The sequence below is a fragment of the Geotrypetes seraphini genome, chromosome 9 (genome assembly GCF_902459505.1).
Source record: "Geotrypetes seraphini chromosome 9, aGeoSer1.1, whole genome shotgun sequence".
Classification (NCBI taxonomy): Eukaryota; Metazoa; Chordata; class Amphibia; order Gymnophiona; family Dermophiidae; genus Geotrypetes; species Geotrypetes seraphini.
The window spans coordinates 170,403,293-170,421,883 of record NC_047092.1 but is presented as its reverse complement, the minus strand read 5'-3'; the positions used below and the strand labels follow the sequence as shown (position 1 = coordinate 170,421,883).

At 45.8% G+C, this 18,591-nt stretch overlaps 1 protein-coding gene and 1 non-coding gene across 5 annotated transcripts in view; one reads left to right on the top strand and one right to left on the bottom strand.

Annotated features, from left to right (window-relative positions):
• SKIL (SKI like proto-oncogene) overlaps positions 1-18,591 on the bottom strand; it is a 55,236-nt gene that overhangs the window by 27,735 nt on the left and 8,910 nt on the right. For all 4 annotated transcript variants that reach the window (XM_033958265.1, XM_033958267.1, XM_033958264.1 and 1 more), the window contains 3 exons: positions 11,131-11,228; positions 9,081-9,307; positions 5,399-5,562 (listed from right to left, as the gene is read on the bottom strand). In XM_033958265.1, coding sequence (XP_033814156.1) covers positions 5,399-5,562; positions 9,081-9,307; positions 11,131-11,228 — 489 coding nt within the window. The remainder of the gene's footprint in view (positions 1-5,398; positions 5,563-9,080; positions 9,308-11,130; positions 11,229-18,591) is intronic.
• Positions 3,189-3,323, top strand: LOC117367337. Its single transcript, XR_004540749.1, has one exon. It is a non-coding gene; the product is annotated as a U4 spliceosomal RNA (small nuclear RNA).

The following is an 18,591-nucleotide window of genomic DNA, read 5'->3' as shown; positions in this document are numbered from 1 at the left end:
TGCTAAATACTGGAGCAATACAAAGTCAATGCTTTATATCTTGATAAAAATGTAAGAATTTCCATACTGGGTCAATTTAGTCCAGTATCCTACTTTAAACAGTGGCCAATCTAGTTCACAAGTACCTGGCAGAATCCCAAAGAGAAGCAAGAATCCATACAACCAATTCCAAGGATAAAGTAGCAGTTTCCCCCATGTCTATCTTAACAGCAGTTTATTTATAAAAATTTATAATCCACATTATCATATCATTCTAAGTGGATTACAAATGCGCACACATAAAATCTGCTATAATAAAACTCTTAGCGCGCATGCGCAGTTGACACTAGAGAATGACACGGTGGTTGTTACCTGCGGCTAGCCGCTGGTAAACCGCCGAAACGGAGAAAGAAAAATAGCAGTCGCTGCGGGGACGGGGACAAGGCCATTCACCGCCCCATGGAGTGGTGAATGGTCTTGTCTCCTCAGTGAGGCATCAAGGATCGCGCAGTCCCTGCAGCCCCCACCTGCCCGATTGTAACGTTTAGCCAGCTCCCTCCCTCCACCTCACCTTATAATCCGAGTTTGCCGGCTTTCTTTTTCCCGAGCCCCACACGTTCAAAAAGCCGCTGCGCGAGTTGATCAATCTTCTCCTCTGATGCAACCGGAAACAGGAAGTTGCAGGAGAAGAGAAGATTGATTGACTTGCGCAGCCGCGCGTGCGCATCTTTTTGAATGCGTGCGGCTCAGGAAAAAGAAAGCCGGCAAACTCGGCATATAAGGTAAGGTGGAGGGAGGGAGCTGGCTAAACGCTGCGATCAGGCGGGTGGGGGCTGCTGGACCACGCGATCGCGTGTGTTCCCGGCTCAAACTAGGAAGGAGGGAGTGAAAGGAAAAAAATTCTGGGCCAAGGGGATGAAGAGGGAAAGAAAGAAACCCACAGCAGAAAAGAAAGGGGAAGACAGGCAGGTGAGCCAGATGCTGGAATCAGGGGGGGGGGAAGAAAGAGGGAAAGAAGTTAGATGGGGTTGAAAAGAGACACACTGGTATGGAAGAGGAAGATAGGGGAAATCTGGACACAGGAAGGTAACAGAAAGAGGGGAAATTATGTGCATGGGGCATAGGGACAGAGACATAAAGGGGACATGCCATGGGGATGGTATATGGACACGGGGGGGGGGGGGGGCAATGCCAGATACATAGGGGAGATATTAGAAATGGGGAAAATAGAAACACAGAAGCGAGATGGTTTATGGGGATGGGACAGGGACCGAGCTCGCAGGCTCCAGCGGCTTGCACAAATTACATTGTAACGTGCCACGAAAATAAGAGGGAGGGAGGTAGATAGATAGGCCATGCGAGAGGAGCTGAAGGGTGGTAGAAAGGAACAGATGGTAAAGGAGGGAGGGAAGGGTGGTGGTGGAAAGACATTGAAAGAGGGTAGAGAGGAACAGACCCTGAAGAGAAATGTGGAAGATAGAGTGGGGAGAAGACGCTGGAAGGGAAGAAGACAAATGCCAGACTATGGGGGAGCGGAGGGAAGAAGATGGGTGCTAGAGCAATTGGGGGGTGTGAAGGGAGAGGCACAGTAACAGCAAATGGAGGACGCAGAAAGAGGACACACAGTGGATGGAAGGAATTGAATGAGAAGATGTGGAAAGCAGAAACCAGACAACAAAAGTAGAAAAAAAAAAAATCTATTTATTTTTTGCTTTAGGATAAAGTAGTATATTAGTTGTGTTGATAAAAATTTATAAACAAAGCCCTGCCAGCTGAACATCTCTTTCTCTAGTTCAGCAGCAGGAACTTTGATTTATAAGAAAGGAATAAGCTAAATATTACAGTACTAAGGCTTATATGGATGCTGCAGGGACAGTGACGGGGCGTGAATGGGATGGCAGTGGCGGTGACGGGGCAGTGAAAGGGATGGCGGTGACGGTGACGGGGCGGTGAAGGGAATGGCGGTGACGGGGCAGTGCAGAGGATGGTGGACCGGGGACGGGGCGGTGACGGGGACAGATTTTTTCCCCATGTCATTCTCTAGATGACACTCCATGTGGCTGTGATCCCTGATCCGTGGCTCCATGTCACCGCATGCACAGTAGGAGCCTTCAGCGGTTTCCAATGCATGCGGTGGTTTTCCCAGCAACGTAGAAGCCTGTAGCAGTTTGCGAATCCAATGCGTGCAGCGGTTTCCTCCAGCTGAGCCTGTGGCAGTGTGCGACATTTCCCCTATCGCTAGCCTGTGGCGATTTGCATGTCCAACGAGTTCAGTGGTTTCTTCCAGCTGAGCCTGTGGCTGTTTTTTATACTTCCCCTATTGGTACAAGACCCTGCCAGAGCTGCTTCACAAAACATACCGAGTCAGGAAACGGTACCGCTGCAGCTACCACGCATGTGTACACCGCAGGCCAGCGAGCAGGGAAGGGGTACTGCTGGACATGGGGGAGGTAAAAGGAAAGTAGAATGGGTGCTGCTAGACAGGGGGAAGGTAAAAGGGCTACTGCTGGACTGGGGGAATCAGGGAAGGAGTGGTGCTGGACAGGGGGCAGGTAAAAGGAAAGAAGGGCTACTGCTGGACAGGGGTAGTGGGGAAGGGGTGCTGCTGGACAAGAGGGAGGTAAAAGGAAGAGAGAAGGGCTACTGCTGGACAGGGAGAGCAGGGAAGGGGTGCTGCTGGACAAGGGGGAGGTAACAGGAAGAGAGAAGGGCTACTACTGGACAGGGGGAATCAGGGAAGGAGTGCTGCTGGACAGGGGGGAGGTAAAAGGAAAGAAGGGATACTGCTGGACAGGGAGAGCAGGGAAGGGGTGCTGCTGGACAAGAGGGAGGTAAAAGGAAGGCAGAAGGGCTACTGCTGGACAGGGGGAGCAGGGAAGGGGTGCTGCTGGACAAGGGGGAGGTAAAAGGAAGGCAGAAGGGCTACTGCTGGACAGGGAGAGCAGGGAAGGGGTGCTGCTGGACAAGGGGGAGGTAAAAGGAAGGCGGAAGGGCTACTGCTGGACAGGGAGAGCAGGGAAGGGGTGCTGCTGGACATGGGAAGGTAAAAGTAAGGGAGAAAGGAAGACAGAAGGGGGAGAGTGACAGAAAGAAAAAAAGACAGACAGGGGGCAGGGAGAGAGACAGAAATAAATAAATAAATGCTTAAGTCTACACATCTATTCTAACACCCGTTAATGTAACAGGCTAAAAAACTAGTACTCTATAAAAGCTTTGCGCAGTGGCAGTATCATAGCCAATAAGGTTAATCCGAGGCGCGATTATTGCTAATTGAAAATACTCTATAAAAACATTATAGCATTATTAAACAAATACAATCATAAATCCATCATCACTTTTTCGTGGACTTTTCTTTCAGGAACTTGCCCAAACCTTTTTTTAAACCCAGATACTCTAATGCTCTTCTTTGTATTCCACATAATCTTGCTTTATACAAAATGATAGAGAAAACTGAACAAAATTTTAGAAACAGCCAACTACGTTTATAAACTCCATAACAAGGTTTGGATGGTTGTCTGTCTCCTAAAGTAGCATCCAGTGCTTGATGATATACCTATTATTGTTTGTGTTAAATAAGTAAAATTCACCCAAAGCAAAAAAAAAAAAAAAAATAACTGCACATTTTCTTAGCATTTATGTTTTGAGAAGCTGTAACACAATATAATAAACTCTACTGCATTAGTTTTACAGCATCCTAAAAATGTATATACTTCTGGAAGGTACCACTATGAATATCCTAAAACTGCAAAAAGAATTGTAGGGGAGAAATTTTTTTTTATTATTTTACCATCTTTATACTACCACTACAATGCTTTCCTTTAATGGGAAATCTGCAGAGACACACTATCCCAAGGGCACTCCGTATGGCGGCTGCTTTTAGAAACTGTCGCTCGAGGAATAGATTACTTGAGTTCAACATGTTTATGAAAGCCAGAAAAACACAAGAGTAAAACAAATCTAGTCCCACTTTTTAAGTTTTGTTTCTGTAAAAAAAAATCTGAACTATAGATACCGTGATTCCACGAAAATAAAACAGGGTCTTATATTAATTTGTGCTCCAAAAAACTCACTAGGGCTTATTTTTTGAGAATGTCTTATTTAGGAGAAACACAGTATCTACCCTTGACACTTGCCATGTTATACCTATCCCTCCCATCCCTTTATGCACCGGAACACCACCAACATCACAGCAGAGGGAAGGCCCCAGTAGGGAAGGCCGTGAAGCAGCCTATTCAGAGTGCTGCGACCGGTTTTGAGGCTTCAGAGGTATGTAAGGCGGTTGGTGGTGTTCCAGTGCACAAAGGGATGTGAGGGAGGGACAGGTATAACATGGTTGGAGGGTCGGTGGTGTTCCAGTGCACAAAGGGATGGGGAGGGAGGGATCTTAACTAGGGCTTATTTTTGGGGTAGGGCTTATTTTCAGGGAAACAGGGTACGTAACTAGGGTTACCAGATTTGTTGAAGCAAGAAAAGGAGAACGTGTGGCCCCACCCCCACACAAACCTTGTCTCTTCTTCCCTGAGCTTGAGGTCGCATCTAGGGTGCCTTCGAGCATGTGTGGATGAGATGCGATGACATCACACGCATGTGTAACATCATCACATCGCATCCCTGCATGCACAGAGGCCCTCTAGATGTGGCCCCGAGCTCTTGTCAGAGCCAGGGCCTTCCAAAACCCAGACAAACTGCCAAGTTATTAAAATCTATTTGAACACTACAGCAGTCCTTTAAAAAGAGGTTTAAGACGGTATAGAAATTTTTAAAATACAAATTAATTAAATAAATGTTCAGGTACATCCATACATCTAATAACCCTATATGTAGTGTTATGCTGCATTACAGAGAATGCGCCTATTTCAGCAGCTGGGCAATATCCAATCTCTAGCATGGTAAAACCTCATGTTTTAAGTGGCTATAAATCTGCATACTATAGTTCAAAATGTTATTAGCTACTCAGGTTTGCACACCCTTGAGAAAAGCATGATTTTAAATACTAAATTTCCACTATTCATTTCCTACATAAGTTCTTTTGCAGAACCTGACTTTTAAGCTTAGTTCTGCAAATACACCTTGAAATATATAAAGATGTGAATCTGTTTATGCTAGAACAATATGATCTGCATTTCTGTCTTACTATAAAAGAAAACACAAGCAGATGACAGGCTCTCTCTAATGTTATAAACAAATCAGCTGATCTAATTACTACACTGGTTCAAAGTGAATGAGCCAGAAAGGCCCTGCAAGTGTGGACCATCTGGAAATCCTGGGTTAGCCAAATCCTCCCCCACCACTTCTCAAAAATGAACAGTGAAAAGACTGCACTGTTGTGGTTATTGTCATTAAATGTGATTCTTGCACTCTAACTACAAGAACATTGATCTCTAGTGCTGCACACATAAAAGGAAAGTGATTTAATTACCATTTGCAACTGCTGCTTCTTTTGCAAAACAGAATTCAGTTTGTCTTGCTGTTCAAGGTAGGTTTTTACTACTTCCTCCATAATCCGTCCCTTGTCATCCTCATAGATTTCCTTGTTAAGGGGTGAGTAGGAGGTTTGTGTATCACTATCCATGTATTTGGGTTCTATAATAACCATGAAAGATTAATAATTATAATCTTGAAGCTGTCTTTAATTATCAGACAATAAAGTTAAACAAGCATATCTTTATCTCACTAAACTATGGAAGAAAATATTCTTTATACCAATAAAACTGAAAAACGGCATTGCTTCTAAAACAAATAAAAGAATTTATTTCTAGACCGCAATTACCACCTTCATAAATCAGGTACAGGAACATAAAAACTTGTAAATGCAAGAAGTTCAACATCTGAAAGCAGTGAAAACTGAACCAAACTAACAAGACTTGTTCATACTTATTTTAAGTCACATGAACTCAGTAAAACATATGTATTAAACAATTTACTTCCAGTTTGTGTGGGCCACAAATGGGTCAGGTATTCAAGATGCCCCGTAAAGAAGATTTATGAGATAGGTATCCATACAAATGTATTTCATGTATGATCATTAGGATGGCACAAAATCCCAAACCATTTGCACCCCCCAAGGACTGGAAGTGACTATCACTGGAACAGTAAAATATACAGGATATGAATTGTGTGTGACTACACAACAGAATCTCAACCGTGTCAAGCATCTTCGGGTCGCAGTTTCAGCAGCAATTCCCACACGCTGCCTGCCACTAATCTGGAAGTCTTTCCACGGCAGAGTGGAGGCTTCCGAGTTAGCGGCGGGCAGCATCCGACAGTTGCTGTCAATACCGCAAACTGAAGAAACAAGCCTTAGAGTACAAGAGAGGAGAGGAAGGAAAGTTGGTGGCACAGGGGGAGGAGAGGGAGACATGCATGGCGAGAGGAGAGGATCAAATTTTTTACTCCATCAAAAATTACAAAGACTAGGGGATAAGCAATGAAGTTACAGGGAAATACATTTAAAACCAATAGGAGGAGGTATTTTCACTCAGAGAATAGTTAAGCTCTGGAACGCGTTGCCAGAGGTTGTGGTAAGAGCAGTTAACGTAGCTGGTTTTAAGAAAGGTTTGGACAATTTCTCAGAGGAAAAGTCCATAGTCTTTTATTGAGACAGACATGGGGGAAGCCACTGCATGCCCTGGATTGGTAGCATGGAATGTTGCTACTATTTGGGTTTTTACTAGGAGATACTAATGACCTGGATTGGCCACTGTAAGGATGGGCTACTGAGCTAGATGGACCATTAGTCTGATCCAGTAAGGATATTCTTATGTTCTTTTGTTAAATGGAGGGGAGAAAGGAAGAGATGGTGCATGGAGGGGGAGAGATTTGACACAAGGCACAAGAAAGGGAGAGAGAGGGGTGTTGGACATATGGAGGGATGAGAGGGAGGGAGAGATGCATAGGAGGTGGAGGGGGAGAAAGAGGGTGAAGTTGGATCCAGGAGCAGAATGGAGTGATGGAAAGATGCCTGGAAATTGCAGTGAGGGAAGAGAAAGGGAGAAATGCTGGACCATGGGGGAGAATGCAATAGGGAAGATGTCAGGCTACGAGTATGGGGAGGGAAGGAAGAGAGAGCAGATGCTGGGCAATAAGGGTGGAAGAAGGAAGATGCTAAGAATGGTAGAACCCTGAGGGGAAGGAGAGGACGGCAAGGAAACAAATCAACTCTCCCAACACAAAGGTCAAACATAACATTAGGGTTAGCAATCAAGCTCATCACTTGTGTTGTGGGAAACACTCCTAAGTCTGGAGCTGGTGAAAGGGGTGGGGGGAAATAATGAGAGCAAACACCGAGCCAGAGTATGCTCACAGGCCACATCTATAGGCTTCCATGCAGGTGAGTCTGACCTCGGTACTGGGAAAGATGGTAGAGGCGTTGATAAAGGACCGCATCATTGATCACCTTGACGAACACGGTTTAATGAGGACCAGCCAGCACGGTTTCGGCAAAGGCAGATATTGCCTGACGAACTCGCTGCACTTCTTTGAGGGAGTAAACAGGCGGATAGACAAGGGCGACTCGGTCGACATTGTATATCTGGATTTTCAGAAGGTGTTTGACAAGGTTCCGCATGAACGATTACTTTGGAAAATTGTGAGCCATGGAATCGAGGGTGAAATACTCACGTGGATTAAAAATTGGCTGGAGCATAAGAAACAGAGAGTGGGAGTAAATGGACAATACTCGGACTGGAAGAGTGTCACTAGCTGGGTGCCACAGGACTCGGTGCTTAGATCCGTGCTCTTCAACATCTTTATAAACGATCTGGATTAAATGAGGTGATTAAATTTGCAGACGATACAAAGTTATTCAGAGTAGTGAAGACACAGGGGGATTGCGAAGATCTACAAAATGACATAATCAAGCTTGAGAAATGGGCAACGACATGGCAAATGAGGTTCAATGTGGATAAGTGTAAAGTGATGCATGTCAGTATAAAAAATCTCAAACACGAGTACAGGATGTCCGGGGCGGTACTTGGAGAGACCTCCCAGGAAAGGGACTTGGGAGTTCTGATAGACGAGTCGATGAAGCCGTCTGCACAATGTGCGGCGGCAGTAAAAAGGGTGAACAGAATACTAGGAATGATAAAGAAGGGGATCACGAACAGATCGGAGAAGGTTATCATGCCGCTGTACCGGACCATGGTGTGTCCTTACCTGGAGTACTGCGTACAGCACTGGTCGCCGTACATGAAGAAAGACACGGTACTACTCGAGAGGGTCCAGAGAAGGGTGACTAAGATGGTTATGGGATTGGAGGAGCTGCCGTACAGCGAAAGATTAGAGAAACTCAGCCTCTTCTCCCTCGAACAGAGGAGATTGAAAGGGGACATGATCGAAACATTCAAGGTACTGAAGGGGATAGACTTAGTAGATAAGGACAGGTTGTTCACCCTCTCCAAGGTAGGGAGAACGAGAGGGCACTCTTTAAAAGTTGAAAGGGGATAGATTCCGTACAAATGTAAGGAAGTTCTTCTTCACCCAGAGAGTGGTGGAAAACTGGAACGCTCTCCCAGAGGCTGTCGTAGGGGAAAACACCCTCCAGGGATTCAAGACTAAGTTAGACAAGTTCCTACTGATCAAGGACGTACGCTGGTAAGGCTAGTCTCAGTTAGGGCGCTGGTCTTTGACCAAAAGGGCCGCCGCGAGAGCAGACTGCTGGGCATGATGGACCAGTGGTCTGACCCAGCAACGGCAACTCTTATGTTCTTATGTTAAGGCTTTGAGCAAGGACTGGCTTAGTTACTGTATTAACAATCTGCTGTCATTATGGCAGAATGGCCTAAACACCTTCCATTTTCAAGCAGTATAATCAGCAAGGAAGGGGATAGGGTAGAAAGGTCTGCAGGAGGTGGAGTAAAGGACATGACAAAGTCTAGTGAGTCCACTCAAAAGTGCCTCTGGAATTATAGTCACTCTCTTATCTATGTTAGAGGATGTGTTTCCTAGCTATCCTTTCCAAGGTAAGGTCCGCTTCATTCATAAAAAGGTGCAAATGCAGGAGCACTAGCTGGTGGAGGCTAGGACAGACCCCCATGTATCCTGGATAGGAAAAGAGATCAGTCTTTCCAGAAGAGTTAAGAAAGAGTACACAACCTACTCACCAGACGCATGTATTTCCATGCTTATTCTTAAATCCATCTTCTCCTGCTCTTCGAGGGACAATTCTGGATAGGAGTTGGAATTTTTTGATTTACCACCAGTTGCTCGTTTGTCCAACTTTCCGTCTGAAACCTTACCAAAGTTCTTGCTGGTATCTTTACACCGTGGCACCGCAGATGACAGGGATACATTTGGAGCAACAATCTTATCATACATATACAGGTAGTAGCTAGGAAACAAAATAGAAAAACATCATGGTTTGAGTTCAAAGTTTAAAGCAGCAGTACTAGAAAGTTTGTAGATAAAGCCAGCTAACAGATGAACAAAATCATTAAGATTCCCCTTTTATAGGTGATTGTATTTCATTCCCGAGCAGATGAAAGTAATGTAGAACTCTAGTAGTTCTAATACCCAACCAAAAGGAGAATCTTAGTAGGCTTTGATTCATTTTATAGGCTGTAGCACCTCTCTTAGTTGCATGGTGATGAAAGCCAGAACCACCTTTATGAATCTAAATCAAACATGATCACTACCATGCTGTCATCAGAATCTCATGCATGCATAGCTTAATTACTCACCTCTAGCAAGTGTTATGAGAGGACAGCGAGACAGATATTTTCACATATTTGTGACCTCATCCATGGAAACCCAGCACAGTTAAAAAATGCAGTCACTTTAAAACTTTAAGACCACCCATATTGCACACGTGCTGGTGCTTTTCCACCCAACGCTGGCTTCAGTAAGAAAGCTAAGAAGACAACCAGGGGAGGCGAGAGGACTGTGAGACTATCTGCTTGCTGTCCTCAGATAACACCTGCTACAGGTGAATAACTATGCTTTATCCGAGGACAAGCAGGTAGCATATTCTCACATATGGGACTCCCTAGCTGCCCAGATCTTGCCTCTGAGAAGAGGGTTATTAACAACTACCATGAGCCTGGCAAAAACAAAAGGGTTGGAGGGAAGTTGGAATCTAAATGCAGAATAAATTTTGAAGAACTGTTTAGCCAGATCAACTCTCTCGTATGGAATGATTCTCCCAAAAACAGTGGGACGTGAAGGTATGTTCTCAATGGGAATGGAACATACCGTGTTTCTCCGAAAATAAGACAGTGTCTTATATTCATTTAGGGATCAAAAAAGGCACTAGGTCTTATTTTCGGGGTATGCACATGATCATCTTCCCTTCCTTCACCCCAATTCTTCCTCTTTCCTTTCTCTCCTCCATATGTGCATCTTTCCTCCCCTCCCCTCCCTCCCATCCCTCTGTGCAGCAGAAGTTTGCCCAGCTTCTAGCCTGCCTTCCCTCCCTCCCAACCCTTGTGCAGAATAATCCTTGCCCAGCTTCTAGCCTTCCCTCTCTTCCTCCCATCCCTTGTGCAGCAAAACCCTTGAGCACCCCCCCACCGCACAGCTGAACCCCTGCTGACCCTCAATCCTTCCCTCCCCACCGATCGCAAGCAAGCCCTACCGAAGCGTCAGGCCAGCAGCACTCTAAACAGGCTGCTTGGCCTTGTCCGTCGGGGATTTCACTCTGCCCCATTACTGATGGGATACGTCACTGTCATTTTTCATATCATTGCAAATAAATGCCCATCCCTACTAATTAGTACAAAATAACTCCAATTATTGGGTTGTTAGTGTCACTTAGTGGTTAATTTGCCAATTAATTTACATGCATAACTGGCACTATTCTATAAGATGTGCGTGCAATTTTGTGTGCTAAGTACAAACATGTTCGAACAAGATTTTAGAATGGAGGCGGGGGAACTGTAGAAATCCTGAAAAACAGACCTGCCTAGAGATCACGAGGACTGGAGTTGAGGACCTCTCTCCTTGATTAGGTTTTGCACCATTTTCTCATGAAAAAGTAGTGAACACTGATGCAAAATCCCAGACTGTCAACTGCAAATTAGAAAAGCTGAATCACACAATTACCCAGTGTATATCAGTTCCTTTTACTTTCAGACAATGTGGTAACATTAGTATAGTTGGAATGTGATTATCAGGCTGGGGTAGAGTATAGTGATATGTAGAGGGATTTAGATTTACCTGGGATGCATTAGTGAATGTTGATGGGTCACATGATCTCCTTCCTGCTTTACAACTGGAAACCACTGTTGGAAGTCTACGCCTTGTGCAAGATCAGACTATAAATGAAGAGGGAAATAAGATGTGCTTAATTTTAAGCAGATTGCTTGATGTTCTCTCAAGCTGTAGCCAGGTAAGTCAAGAGCCTCTTGTTAAACCTCACATTTAATGACATACCTTTTCTCCCTGGTTCATTTATTTTTTTTAATTTCTTCATATTCTCAACACCAACAAATATTTGCAGCATTTCTCCTGAGCTAACCCTTCAGAATTAGATATCAGACTTTTGTAATAAAGGAAGTCCAGAGAGTAGGGTGTGAGTGTGTACCAGCTCATAGTCCTATGCTTAGTGCAACTTTGATACTAGTTTTACTTTATAAAAGAGTATTCTAACCATTTCTGAGCTGAAAAACTCTTGGGCAGGATGCATATGTTTATGTTTTATTAACATTTGATATACCATTTAAGCATATTACAGATCTAAGCGGTTTACAATAAAATACAGGTACTTAGAACATAAAAATCAGTAGCTGGTGTCTGGCTCAGTTAAGACACTACCAGTGCTCCAGCTCAGTGTTTCTCAACACACGGTATGCATACCCCTAAAAGTACGTGAGCTGCTTATGGGGGGTACGAGCCATGGGTCTCCCGCCCTTCCTCCAGCAGCATGCCCTCCCCCCCCTGCCAAAGAGCCTTCTAGTCCACGTGCTTGGGAAGGTCCTGTCGGCTCCACCCACTTTGACATGTTTGTGTCAGAGGGGCGGTACCAATAGGGCCTCACAAGCGATAGACTCGAAGGCTCTGCATCAGTTAAGCTAGCACTAGTTCTGGGCCTTGTATAGACTCCAGACTCCCTGCCAGGCAGCAGGAGGGTGGCAGAAGACAGAGGGCTCTTCATCACTAATCTTCCGCCAGAGCGTATCTGCACCCGATCCGATCCACACATACAAATGAAGGGAAACGGCATGCAAAGTGGAAAGGATGCGATTCACTAACAAAATTCAGGCACACCGACTGGGCTGGCTGATCAAATAAGAAGCAACTGCTGGGGAACAGTCAGCTCACATCCTTTCCACTGTCCTGCACATTCATGGGGAAGGGCAGCAGAGAGCAATCGGGGCGGCAGGAGAGTCAGGGCAACATGGGCTCACAGGAGAAGAAGCTTGTTTGGAAGAAGAAATTTGTATAAAGCTCTTTTGTCTAATGTTGTATATGAAAAAGTCACAGAATTGTTTTCAGGAATAGCTTAGAGCTTGCCAGAGAGCTTTTGCTTCTCACCACCCATGTTAGTTTAATTTCCGAGCAGCCTCTGCCCCCCAAAAGTACAGTAGATGCATGTATTGCTTGATTCTGTTTCAAGAGGAGCTCTCCCATTGGTGCCAGAGCAAAGAAAAGTGCAGGGAGCCCCTTGCACCAGCCTTCTTCTGTCACTCACAGACAGCCGAAGAGCCTGATACGAGCTGGCGACCCAGGGGAAAAAAGAGGGGGAGGAAGGTGGAGGTGCCGGGATCCTGTAAATGAAGGGCAGATGATCCAGGAGCTAGAGTTGCAATTTGCTGCTTGTGGACTGTTGCTCACCCACAATTCAGCCTGTCAGAGCTACAAATAAACTTGCCTTATAGCTATTGCATGCCCCGACTCGCTGCCCCAACTCTCCTGCCCCTCTCCGCAGTGTGAGCCCATGGTTTTAACCCGCAGATTTAAAGTGGGTTAAAACCACGGGCTCACGAAGTATAAAATTAAAGTTAAAAGTAAAGTACAGTTAAAAGTAAAATAAAAAAAAGTTTGCAGCTCTGCAAGCATGCACAGACCATCTACAGGCAAAGATGGTCTGCGCATGCTTCAGGATCGCTCACTAGCAATCCGTGTGGTTGGTGGGCAGTGTTCCCCCGATCGCCCCCATTTCCATGCTGAACCGTCGTGGATCAGTCAGCCTGCCGTGGATCGGGCAGGTTAGTGAATCTAGCCCATAGTGGGAAAGCCAGACAGGTAGCCCGATTGGCCCTGCAGCCTTAACTCGGAATTTTCTGGGTCTCTTGCTCAGAACTAAACAGCAGGTTCACTTAGGAGCCCTTTTACTAAACCACAGTAAAATCTGCACTTGCCATGGCTTGACACAGGATTTTACCATATTGTAGCTGCAAATTTATGCAGCAATTTTGGGAGGGCGTTCCCACTACATTTTGCTGCAAGACATATGCTAATGGTTCTCAGTGCATGGTACCTGCTGAATTAATGGTCCCACATTAATGGTGTATTAGCCGGTTAGTGCATGGTAAGTGCAACACACTATATAACACTTCTACCCCCAAACTCCTACCCTGACAATAAAAAACAAAACAAAACCTACAAGTATATGCAGTTTAATATGTGGTAACAAGCAACACGTCTATGCCCATTACACACTCACTGACAGAAATTGTTTTAAACACAAGTAACACACGGAAACAAGCTAACTACAGTCAGCCCTCCACTTCCGTAGGGGATTAGTTCCAGGAGCACACACACAGATACCAAAATCCACAGATGCTCAAATCTCTTAATTTTCTCCCTCTTCCTCCTCTTCTCCCTCCCCTCCCCCATCACATGGTCTGGCATCTCACAGCTCAATCTATCAGGTTCCCAACACTGGTATACCTTTGCAGGGAACTATCTTTCCCCTTGTTAAAAGGCGTCATGTATGCAGGTAAATTAGGGACATCCCTTTTCTTCAAATTCACTGAGCTTTGGAATAACCTCCCTGCCCTGCTGCGGAACCTAGGCTCATTATTCCGAAAGCATTTGAAAATCTGGCTTTTCTCCAAAACATAAAGCTATTTATTTAAAATGTAAAGCTAACTATCCTCTTCATAACCTCTAATTTCTTATTATGTCCTTCCCTCATTTATTGAATTTACCTGTAAACCGTGACGAGCTCTATCTTTATGGAGATGATGCGGTATACAAACTTAAGGTTTAGTTTAGTTTAGCAGGGGGCAAGGGGAGCACTTCCAGCTGCAGCAGGAGTCTTCAGATTACTTTATTAAAGCACCATTGGGGGGGGGCAAGGGGAGCACTTCCCGCCACCATGGGAGTCTTCAGATAACTTTATTGAAACACCACCCTTTTCAAACCTTGAAGCAATTAGGCCTGAAGTGTGTGTGTGGGGGGGAAGGTGATTAGGGGATGTGCTCCGCTCTTTCACCAGTCCAACTGGGCATGAACCGCCAGTGGAGGGGCAATGGGGCCTGCCCTGGAAGCCTCTTTTCACCTGTCCAATTGGGACTTAAACACCAGTGGGGAAGGCAAGCCTTCTTTGGATATGCCCCCCTCTTTCACCATGATATTTGTCCGATGGAACAGCAGCTTCAGCATGGTAAGCGCTCACCAGCCAATGAAACGGCCACGGTAAAATGGCTATGCTGAATTGGGTGCGCTGAACTGTCCTAGACCCACCTTTGGATCCTGTCTTTGACCCTGCAGCAAAAGCAGCAACCATACTCAAAGGTTTGCACCAGGCCTGACCCTTCTAACACAACATCCTGATAAGGCAGAGCCAGATTCAGGGCCTTACCCATGTCAGAAATGAAACAAGCAAAGGAGGAGGTACTAGAAGAAGACTCATCCTGTGGAGGGGACCCCGATCGAGATATGGGGGCAGCAGAGAAAGAGGGAGAAATTTCCCTTTAGTAGTACGCCGGAGCCTCGGAGTCTCGCGAACAGGAGATCGAGGAGGCTTGAATAAACTGCCTCGGAGGCGTCGAGGAACGACCCCGGGAAAGGTGTATCGGGGAGGACCCCGGAGTCCGAGGCACTAGCTTGCGTAGCCTTGGCGAAGACGGAGTAATCGAAAACTCCCCTAGAGGCCTCAAAGAGGACCCCTGGGAGGCGCCAACCAGCTTCATCAGGGAAAGCGAACCAGCTTCCAATTCCAAGTCAATAACAGTAGTCGAAGTCTTCTTGGTCGGAGACCAGCCCCGAAGGGGCAAAGACCGGAGTTTCTTGGAAGGGGCAAGCCTCGACAAAGTAGAGGACGAAAAACGGGCCCCCTTCCTGGACCCTTGGAAAGTCACAGGCCCCGAATCGGGGGACGAAGAATCGCTCGAGGTGACTCTGCGAGTCTTGCGGGCACGGCCCCGAGACCCGAGAGAAGGAAACTCAGGCTGGTCAGATGGGACTGGGTCGAGACCGAGGTCAGACCGAGGTTGGGACCAGTTGGCTCACAACCGAGGAACGCTGCGTAGTAAGGATGGCCTTAAGCATGTCCTCGAACATAGGAACTGAGACCAAGGGAGGTTGGGTCGGAGGTGCAGCAATGCGCTCCTTTGGTGGCGACCTCGAGGAAGAGTATTCCCTACATGAGGAGGCACGCTTTGTATGAGGTCTCGACGAGGCTGACGCAGCGGCACTCACATGAGACTCCAAGGTAGGCTTCTTTGCCGGCACACCTGAGGAGGAAAGAGACTTACTCGAGGCCGGAGTAGCAGGAGGGGGACTTCGAGGCCAAGGACTTCAAGGCCGAGACACCCAATGACGGTGCCGAGGCCGAGCTCGAGGCCTGTCCCGCTGGATCCATCGGGCCAAAGAGTTGGAGAATCTTGGCCACTCCCAACGAAGCGCCCGCGGTTGCAAAGTCGCACAACATGGACACGACTCAGCGCAGGTCTCCGCACCCAGGCACTCCACACACCATAGATGGGGGTCGGTAATGGAAATCACCCAGTTGCATTTCATACAGTTCTTAAACCCAGTATGAGGCTGAGACATAAGAAAAGCATGGCCAGGCAGCCAGAACAAGACCGGGAGACCCGGGTCAAAGAAAACTAAATGAAAGAAAATAAAATAAAGACAAGAGCACAGCGACAAACTTGAAAAAAACAAACAAACAAATAAGCCGTGGTGCAAGAGGGACAATGAGATTGCGCAAAGCAAGGGAGCGGTGCTTCTGGCTTTGCAGAAAACATAGAACTGAGGCCACGCTGAGGAGATGAATGCCCTAGGTCGGATGGGAGGGGCTCTCGCGCATGCACGGTACACTCGCAAGCTTGAAGATCTTCAAGCAAGTCTGCTTGTGAGAACGTCCGCTAGGGGGCTCCGTAGATGACGTCACCCACATGTAGAGAATATGCTTGTCCTGGGATAATGATATATATGCAATGATAACCTCATACTACTTCACGCATTTTATGTCCTAGGGCTTCTGCCTCTTTTCTTCTAACTCTCCTCCTGCTATTCCCTCTTATGTTCCTAGAGTTGTATTTCCTTTGACTTGTACGTCACCTTGAACCTTTTCAGTTATAGAGCGACTCATAAATACTAGATTAGATTAGAATAACGCTTAGCAAGATGCATACATAAATTCAAACTGATGCCAATTAGCACCAATCGTTAGCACCCAATTCTTGGTGCTAATTGACTCATTACTCAATTAAATTGTTGTGGAAATTGGGCACGTAGAACTTTTGAGCACCATATACAGAATCCAGGGGTAAATGTGTGAACAAATAACTGTGAGAGTACATAATGTATAGGCACTACCTAGTAGCATTTACTCTCATTCTCACCCTCACCACATCTACAGCACTGCAAAATCAGCCCTTGTTTCCTCTATCTCAGGGATCTCAAAGTCCCTCCTTGAGGGCCGCAATCCAGTCAGGTTTTCAGGATTTCCCCAATGAATATGCATTAAAAGCAGTGCATGCACATAGATCTCATGCATGTTCATTGGGGAAATCCTGAAAACACGACTGGATTGCGGCCCTCATGGAGGGACTTTGAGACCCCTGCTCTATCTGGATGGCAACATATTTCTACAGCTTCCAAGACCACCTTCTGAAATCTTGATTATTTAAATGCTTGTGTTCTTTACCTTTTCTCCAAACCCTTGAAATGCTAAAATCTTCCAGAGGGATAGTCTGGAGCAGTAAAAACACAGAGGCTGGTGGTATCTGGAGACTAGCCAATCTAAAGCATGAGCTTCTGAGGACATCTTTGTCAGATGAGGTTATTACATCAGTAATTTATCGAGGGATGAGCTTTAGAGGACAAGAGTGGACTTCAACTGATAAATTGGTTAATCTGTAAATTACCAACAACCTTTGTCATTTTTACAGTTCTTTAATGAACATTGATTGGTTTCCAAAAGAAATTCAATTCTGTGTCGCTATAGTGTCTGCCAGTAATTTCAGCAATAATAATCTGGCCTTAAGTATCACTAGTGACAGATACAAGCAGTAGCAGAATATGTGCACAAAATCAGTAAAGTGCTTGTTAATAATGATCAGGAGGTGCAACATTGGGCAAGAGCGAACAAGAAAGAGACCTGGGGGTACTGATCGACAGGACCCTGAAGCCGTCGGCTCAATGCACAGCGGCGGCAAAGAAAGCAAACAGGATGTTGGGTATGATAAAGAAGGGAATCACGAGTAGATCGGCGGATGTCATTATGCCGCTTTACAGAGCAATGGTCAGACCACACTTGGAGTACTGTATCCAACACTGGTCTCCCTACCCAAGGAAGGATATAACCCTGCTGGAGAGGGTGCAGAGGCGAGCCACAAAGCTAGTAAAGGGTATGGAGAATCTGAGCTACAAAGAACGTCTCGGAAAACTGGGATTGTTCACCCTCGAGAAGAGAAGACTGCGAGGGGATATGATAAGAGACTTTTAAAATACTAAAAGGAATCGACAAAATAGAGCAAGAAACATCATTATTCACATTGTCAAATGTGACACGGACAAGAGGTCATGAACTGAAACTGAGGGGCAACAGGCCCAGGGCAGATGTCAGGAAGTTCTGTTTCACACAGTGAGTGGTGGACGCTTGGAATGCTCTCCCGGAGGAGGTTGTGACGGAGACCACCATTCTGGGATTCAAGGGCAAGTTGGATGCACACCTTCTTGCAAATCACATTGAGGGATATGGGTTAACAAGGTCTTCATCAGGGAACACCTAGCTTGGCCTCCGCGTGTGCGGGTCGCCTGACTAGATGGACCTAAGGTCTGATCCGGTGAAGGCATTTCTTATGTTCTTATGAGTCTATGTGCGCATATGTGAAAATGCAACATACAACATGCCTTACACTTTTGGGTGATACTTAAAGGCCTAGTGCTAAAGGCACAGATAGTGAAAGATCAGCACAGAAATCTAGCTTGACAATGCTCAAAGAAAATAGTATTTGAAATACGCATGCTATGAAATCAAAACCAAAGGGGGAAGGTCATGCCTGGCATAGGCGCACAAGAGCTTCAAAAAGCACAGCTCTTGTGCACATGCCCAGGCAAGACTGGAACTCAAGCACACATTGGCACCGTTCTTCTGTGCCTTTAAATATAAGCGTTTCAAAACTTGTTTTTCACTGGAAAGGCTCATATTTAAACGCAGAAGAACAGTGCCGATGTGTGCTTGCAATTTCTGTTTTGCTTGGACTCGCACACATTTGT